Below are 8291 nucleotides of genomic sequence, written 5' to 3'. Positions count from 1 at the left end.
TTTGCATGCTTTGATAGAAGTTTCATTCTTGTTGCCCACATTTTTTTACACAGGCGTATTGGAGGCCCGGCACACAGGAAACCCGTGTACGTACATTTATTCTCTCTCTCTCTCTATCGCTCCCGACATACTCTCGTGCAACACTCAAACACGTACATGTACACATACAAATTTACACGTCTTCCTACACCCCGAAAAGGCAAAAATACCACGGAGACAGGACCCAACAGTGGGTCGGACCATGTCTAATCCAACGCCTCTAGCCCGAGCCGGTCAACGGTCCAACGCGTCGTGCCCACCCTCTCTTCCCCCACTCTGCTTACGAACGCACGACGGCTTGATAATCCACCAATTATTCAGCAGTAATGAGATGCCCCAAACAAACAGCATTCCGATTCTTTATTACCACCTCGTTTATACTCGGGAAGCAGCTGGTCAGGTCAGGCAGGTCCATCCAGATCCAGCTCGGCATCACCCAGTTCGCCACGAGAAAGTTTCAAAGCATCTCGCCTTACTCTTCTCTCTCTCTCTCTGGAAGAGTCTTCCTCCTCGCGAGGAGACACACAGCGAGGAGCGAGCCAGGAAGCAAAGCCCAGCAAGCAAGAAAGGGAGCTTCTTCCTGCTCCAGATCTGCTCTAGCTCGCCGGCGAGATGAAGGCGTCGATGCGGAGCCGGCAGGAGCCGCGCCGGGTCAGCAACGGGGTCATCATCGCCGCCATGCTGCTCTCCCTCTGCGTCCTCAGCATCGTCAAGGCCAGATACTGCTCCACGCCCTTCGGCCCAGGTACACTCCCTCTTCTCTCTTCTGTCTTGAGCTAGCTCCTCTGCTGTGCTGGGTGGATAAAGATGGGAGCTTGCTTGTGTGGAGCTGATTTGTGTTGGCATGGCTGCAGGCAAGCCCGAGGACCAGCTGCAGGAGCAGATGAACTCCAGCATCAGGATGGAGACCGACGACGAGCGCGTCCCCGCCGTCAACACGGCCCAAGGTCAGCACCGCTTCCGTCGTCTCCTGTCCGGAATTCCGGATCGGTCGACTGATTAATTCCAGCTCGATTCCTGATTTTGGGTACGAAATGTTGCTCAAACTCTTCCCTTTTCTTGATTGGTTGACTTCAGAGGAGGAAGAAGAGGATGTGGAGGAGGACACCGGCCCGGCGACCAAGGAGGCCGCTCCGGCGGAGGTCGCCGCCAACACCGGCTCCGGCGCGGGGAAGAAGGATAACAAGAGCGCCAGCAAGAAGAAGAAGAAGCCGACGTGCTTCATGACGAGCAAGCGGTCGGAGCGGTGCGAGGTGGCGGGTGACATCCGGGTGGTCGGGAACGCCTCCACCATCTACATCAGCGGGCTGGACAGGGAGTGGACCACCAAGCCGTACGCGCGGTACCACGACCCCGTGGCCATGTCCCACGTCCGGGAGTTCACCCTCAAGCCGCTCCCCTCCGGCGCCGCCGCGCCGGCGTGCACCAAGAACCACTCCGTCCCCGGGTTCGTCTTCTCCAACCGCGGCTTCTCGGGCAACCTGTACCACGACTACACGGACGTGCTGTTCCCGCTGTTCCTGAGCACGCGCAAGTTCAAGGGCGACGTGCAGTTCCTGCTCAGCGACCTCAAGCCCTGGTGGGTGGCCAAGTTCCGGCCGCTCTTCCGCCAGCTCTCCAAGTACGACGTGGTGGACGTCAACAACGACCTCGAGACGCACTGCTTCCCGCGCATCGTCGTCGGGTCCGACTTCCACAAGGACATGGGCATCATCCCCTCCAAGGCCGCGGGGCACGTCTCCACGGCCGACTTCAAGCGCGTCCTCCGCAACGCCTTCGGGCTGGAGCGCGCCGCCGCGTCCCGCGGCGGCGCCACGGGGGACGGCAAGCCGCGGCTGCTCATCATCTCGCGCAAGAACTCGCGGAGGTTCCTCAACGAGCGGGAGATGGCGGCGGCGGCCGCCGAGGAGGGGTTCGAGGTGCGCATCGCGGAGCCCGACCAGCACACCGACATGGCCACCTTCGCGCGGCTCGTCAACTCCGCCGACGCCATGATCGGCGTCCACGGCGCGGGGCTGACGAACATGGTGTTCCTGCCCGCGGGCGCCGTGCTGGTCCAGGTGGTGCCGTTCGGCGGGCTGGAGTGGCTCACCCGGGTGACGTTCAAGGAGCCGGCGGCGGACATGGAGGTGAGGTACATGGACTACAACGTGCAGCTGGAGGAGAGCTCGCTGCTGGACCAGTACCCGCGGGGACACCAGGTGCTCGTCGACCCCTACGCCGTGCACAAGCAGGGCTGGGACGCGCTCAAGGCGGCCTACCTCGACAAGCAGAACGTCCGGCTGGATCTCGACCGGTTCAGGGCCACGCTCAGGGAGGTGCTCGCGGCGCTGCCGCCGGCGCCCACGTCCACGACGCCGGCGACGTGAAACGGTCGTGGGCGATAGGTATAGGTTGGTGTATATCTATCCGCGTTTCGGGACTCGTTTTGGTTAACTTGATTCTTCTTCTTCCTCCTGTTCTTGCTCTTCTTCCTGTGGCAAGATTTCCATCGACGACGAGCAAGAACTTGTTGTTACAGAGCTCGGACATGGCCTTTTTGTGATTATTGGTTGCTTATATTCGATTAATTTACAAAGAAATGTGAAGGACGTGTATTGGCATCATAATCTTGCCGTCTCTCGATCATCGCCGTTGACAATGTCATGTGAGCGATCATCGCGTTCTCCGTCCGATTCACATCTCCAAGAATTTGTTGTCATTTGGGGAGAGAAAGACTGCGACTTGGCGAGCTGGGAGATTTGTCTGTTTGGCAGGGGTGGATGGCAACGCGTGCTGCCGCCAAGTCGTGGTGTGATTTCGTAAGCAGATGTCTCGGAATTGGAAAAGGAACGGAAGGTTTGGTTGGTTCGTGGACGCGTCGCTTTACTGGGAGGAAAGGTGGCTGCCAACTACGAGCTACCTCCGGCCCCCGGTGTGCCCGTCATCTCGTATTGACATCCTCAGACGCACAAGGCTGCTGCCTACAAGCTTCCAATCAGTCCATGGAAGCACACTCAACGGCCGCCGTGTCACCTTCTCCCATTTCCTTTTCCACCTGTACAGTTGGACAAAAGTTTAAATCCCGGGTTGTTAGTTTAGAGAGATTTTTTTTTTATGAAAGATGGGGTCTAGAAGATCTCATAGGAGCTTCATTCCAACACGTGGCGGGTGCAAATTACATAGATACCCTTTGCAACACTCGCAGAAAAGAACCTAGTATTTGAGTATAGGGTCTCCACTTTTACATAAAACCCTCTGGCAGAAAAAGGGAAAAGCAATCGAGTACAGTGGGAGCTCTACCACCAGTCGCCAGCGACCTCCAGGCGTTGCCGCCAAGATCGAAGAGAAGCTTGCTCGAAATCTCCATCCCGGCGAAGCAATCTAGCCGGGACGCACCACTTGGCTCCCTAGAGGCATCAAACTTCGGCGAAGGATTCGAAACCACGCTCCGAAGTGGAGGCTGAAGATGGGCCGCCATGCCGGGCAAGGATCACGGCGACGACGAAGGTCGCGATGTGTTCCGCACGAGAAAATCCCCATAGCCGCCTCAGTCCTCCTTCAGCAACAACCCTTGCCTTCTTACTTCCGCCACCACACCGACCAAGAAGAAGAGCAAGAACTCGGCTATCAGAACAAATCCGAGCAGGAACACGAACCGCGAGCTTATTTTGAGGGTAGGCCGCCAGATCTGCACTACTCATCTTCGGCTCCAACCTCCAGAGAACCATGAGCAGGAAGACCACCGGCCGCCAGAAGCCAGAAGCCGCCCGAGAGCTTCAGCAGCTTGCTCCCCTTCGGCATGTCACCACACTCCACATGGGTAAGAACATCTACAGCTAGCCTATTGAAAGGACGAGATGTCGCCTAGAGGGGGGGTGAATAGGCGTTTTAAAAACTCTTACGGATTTGGCTTGTAAAAATGCGGAATTAAACTAACGTTCATTTTACAAGCACAAACCCTAAATATGCTAGGCTCAACTAAGTGCAACAACAATAACTAGAGCTAAGCAAGATAGTCACAATATATATATGAACAACAAGTGATAACAAGATATAATAAATACTTCAAACTCGGTGGCTATCACAAGGAAAAGTAAACTCGGGTATAGAAATAACCGAGGCACGCAGAGACGAAGATGTATTCCCGTGTTCCATTCCTTTGCAAGAAGGTACGCCACGTTTAGAGAGGTGGGGATCCCACGAAGGATTTCCCAATGCCACGAAGGCTCACCTTCTTCTCCGGGCCTATCCCACGAAGGAATAGCCCCTTTCCTGATGGTTAGATTTTCCTCCACTCGAAAGATGGCAAGCTCCACAAACACTTCACAAGCTCCACGAAGGAGAAGCCCAAGCCCATTCACAACCTTCCACGAAGGAGGTCACTGGGAAACCAACCAAGCCAACTAGGAGGTCACCCTCCAAGAGTAACAAGCTCACGGTCTCTCACTCGAACTAATCGTGGTGGAGAGCTCAACACTATGCAATGATGCAAAGCAAGAACATCAAAGGTGTTCAAATCCTTCACACTCAAATCCCACCAAAGCAACAAATGCTAGGATGAGATTAGAGAGGAAGAACAAAGGAGGAAATCAACAAATGACTCCAAGATCTAGATCCAAAGGGTTCCCCTCACTTAGAGGAGAAATGGATTGGTGAGGATTGTAGATCTAGATCTTCTCTCTTAGATCCCTCAAGAATAAGCAAGAATCATGGGGGTAATCAAGAGATATGGTAAGTTCTTCAAAGTCAACAATGGAGGAGAGAGAGAGTGGAAGAACTTAACCAACCCAAGGTGGAAGCAGGGATATTTATAGCATGGGACAAAATAGAGCCGTTGTGGAGAAAATCGGGCAGAAAAACGACCCAGCCGGCCAGCCGGCCGGTCCACCAGGCCGGGCGCTGGAAAGGCTGGCACACATGCCGAAGGACGGACAGGGTGCAGCAGGCCAGCAGCGGCCAAAAGAGCCCAACCGGCGGGGGCCGGTCGACCGGGCGCTGGGCTGGCCGGTCCAGCGGGTGCCGGCCTTGGGCCAGGAGACCCCTGGAACCGGGCCCGGTGTGCACGAGCACCAGAGCCGGTGTGCACCGGATGGGCTGGTGGCAGGCTCGGCCTCACCGGGCGGTGGGCCAGAAATTGATTCAAGCCAAAACCTTTTCCTTTTTTTTAAACAGAAAATGTTCCCGAACTCCGATTGACATGAAATCAATTTTGTTGGAAATATAACGACACATATTTTTAGATGATTTTAGATAGGGGGCCTCCCAACGTCAAGAAATGATAAATACGTCCAAACTCGAAAACGCAATAGAACATACATACGAATTCTATTTTCGATGAACTTAGGCTTGTTGAAAAGCTAGCAACAAGCTCAAGAACCTCACACAGAAACAATAGGGATATGCAAAGTATGTAAAGGATTGAGCTACCTAAGATGATGTGATCAAGTTACCCAACCGAAAGCCTCTCTTGATAGTGCGGTTATCTATCCTATAACCCGGTCTCCCAACAACCACCTTGAGACCGGTAAAAGGAAAACCTAGCAAGGTCATACCTTTGCCTTGCGCATCCCGCTTGATCTTGATGACAATGCTTCAATTTCCATCAAGCCGGAGTGCATCACTTAATCATTGTTGTTTCGTGAAGACTCATGATTTGCTCCCCCATACGCCACTATGGGATAGCTTCATTAAGCGCATCTTCACATGTCCATTATCACTAAATGGACAGCAAGATTCAATCATATGATCTTCTTGAGGTGTCCATCTTGAACTTGCCCAAATCAACCTTGATGGCGATCACTACCTAATCCCATCCTCTCATGGGCTACATGAGCTCTTCCTTTTGATGCAACCCATGGAAAGATACCTAACCCACATAGCAACACAATGGCACACATATGATGGGTTAGTTCATAAAGCATAATTGACAAAGCTTACCATACCACATGACTTCACGTGGCATATTCTTTATGCTTCATGTGTTGATCAAAATTGAATCTATTCTTCATTCTTTGTATTGGTCAACCTTGTATCTTCCTGAAGGAGATATGCCCTAGAGGCAATAATAAAGTGGTTATTATTTATATCTTTATGTTTATGATAAATGTTTATATATCATGCTAGAATTGTATTAACCGAAACATTAGTACATGTGTGATATGTAGACAAACAAGAAGTCCCTAGTATGCCTCTTAAACTAGCTTGTTGATTAATGGATGATTAGTTTCATAATCATGAACATTGGATGTTATTAATAACAAGGTTATGTCATTGTGTGAATGATGTAATGGACACACCCAATTAAGCGTAGCATAAGATCTCGTCATTAAGTTATTTGCTATAAGCTTTCGATACATAGTTACCTAGTCCTTATGACCATGAGATCATGTAAATCACTTATACCGGAAAGGTACTTTGATTACACCAAACACCACTGCGTAAATGGGTGGCTATAAAGGTGGGGTTAAGTATCCGGAAAGTATGAGTTGAGGCATATGGATCAACAGTGGGATTTGTCCATCCCGATGACGGATAGATATACTCTGGGCCCTCTCGGTGGAATGTCGTCTAATGTCTTGCAAGCATATGAATGAGTTCATAAGAGACCACATACCACGGTACGAGTAAAGAGTACTTGTCAGGAGACGAGGTTGAACAAGGTATAGAGTGATACCGAAGATCAAACCTCGGACAAGTAAAATATCGCGAGACAAAGGGAATTGGTAATATATGTGTATGGTTCATTCGATCACTAAAGTCATCGTTGAATATGTGGGAGCCATTATGGATCTCCAGATCCCGCTATTGGTTATTGGTCGGAGTGAGTACTCAACCATGTCCGCATAGTTCTCGAACCGTAGGGTGACACACTTAAAGTTGGATGTTGAAATGGTAGTTCTTGAATTATGGAATGAAGTTCGAATATTTGTTCAGAGTCCCGGATGAGATCCCGGACATCACGAGGAGTTCCGGAATGGTCCGGAGAATAAGATTCATATATAGGATGTCATTTTATGTGAAATAAAATGTCGCGGAAGGTTCTATGGAAGGTTCTAGAAGGTTCTAGAAAAGTCCGGAAGAAACCACCAAGGAAGGTGGAGTCCACAAGGGACTCCACCTCCATGGCCGGCCAGCCCTAGTGGGGGTGGAGTCCCAAGTGGACTCCACCATAGGGGGCCGGCCACCCCCCACATGGGAGGTGGGAATCCCACCTTTGGGTGGGAGTCCTAGTTGGGCTAGGTTTGCCCCCTCCTATGGAAGGTTTTGGTTTCGGGTCTTATTCGAAGACTTGGACACCAACACTTGGGATCCACCTATATAATGAGGGGCCAAGGGAGGGGGCCGGCCACCCCAAGACCATAGCTTGGCCGCCCCTTGAGTGGCCGGCCACCCCTCCCAAACCCTAGCTTTGCTCCTCCACTTCATATTGTCCGGTTTGCTTTGCGATGCTCCGGCGGTGTTCTACACCGCCACCGACACCACGCCGTCGTGCTGGCGGATGCATGTGGGGCGACTACTGCCGCTGGCCGCGGGAACGGGGAGGTGGACGTCGTCTTCATCAACAACCGAACGTGTGACCGAGCACGGAGGTGCCGCCCGTTCGTGGCGCCGGAACCGATCGTGATCAAGATCTTCTACGCGCTTTTGCAAGCGGCAAGTGATCGTCTACCGCAGCAACAAGAGCCTCATCTTGTAGGCTTTGGAATCTCTTCAAGGGTGAGACTCGATACCCCCTCGTTGCTACCGTCTTCTAGATTGCATCTTGGCTTGGATTGCGTGTTCGCGGTAGGAAAATTTTTGTTTTCTATGCAACGTTATCCTACAAGTGGTATCGTAGCCGTGTCTATGCATAGATGGTTGCACGAGTAGAACACAATGGTTTGTGGGCGTTGATGCTCTTGTTATCTTTAGTTTGAGTACTTTGCATCTTTATGGCATAGTGGGATGAAGCGGCTCGGACTAACTTTACATGACCGCGTTCATGAGACTTGTTCCTCGTTCGACATGCAACTTGTATTGCATAAGAGGCTTTGCGGGTGTCTGTCTCTCCTACTATAGTAAAGATTCAATTTACTCTTCTATTGAAAACATTAGTATCAACGTTGTGGTTCATGTTCGTAGGTAGATTAGATCTCTCTCGAAAACCCTAAACCACGTAAAATATGCAAACCAAATTAGAGACGTCTAACTTGTTTTTGCAGGGTTTGGTGATGTGATATGGCCATGATATGATGATGAATATGTATGAGATGATCATTATTGTATTGTGG

At 51.5% G+C, this 8291-nt stretch overlaps 1 protein-coding gene across 1 annotated transcript; it reads left to right on the top strand.

Annotated features, from left to right (window-relative positions):
* The first annotated feature begins 416 nt into the window (after positions 1–416).
* Positions 417–2648, top strand: LOC127308494 (alpha-1,3-arabinosyltransferase XAT2). The gene is made up of 3 exons (XM_051339325.2): positions 417–784; positions 894–986; positions 1117–2648. The coding sequence occupies exons 1-3, from the start codon at positions 652–654 to the stop codon at positions 2406–2408; spliced, it is 1518 nt and encodes a 505-aa protein (XP_051195285.1). The 5' UTR covers positions 417–651; the 3' UTR covers positions 2409–2648.
* Positions 2649–8291: the final 5643 nt, after the last annotated feature.

The sequence above is a fragment of the Lolium perenne genome, chromosome 6 (genome assembly GCF_019359855.2).
Source record: "Lolium perenne isolate Kyuss_39 chromosome 6, Kyuss_2.0, whole genome shotgun sequence".
NCBI lineage: Eukaryota > Viridiplantae > Streptophyta > Magnoliopsida > Poales > Poaceae > Lolium > Lolium perenne.
The sequence above is the reverse complement of the archived record's forward strand: the minus strand, read 5'-3'. Positions and strand labels throughout refer to the sequence as shown.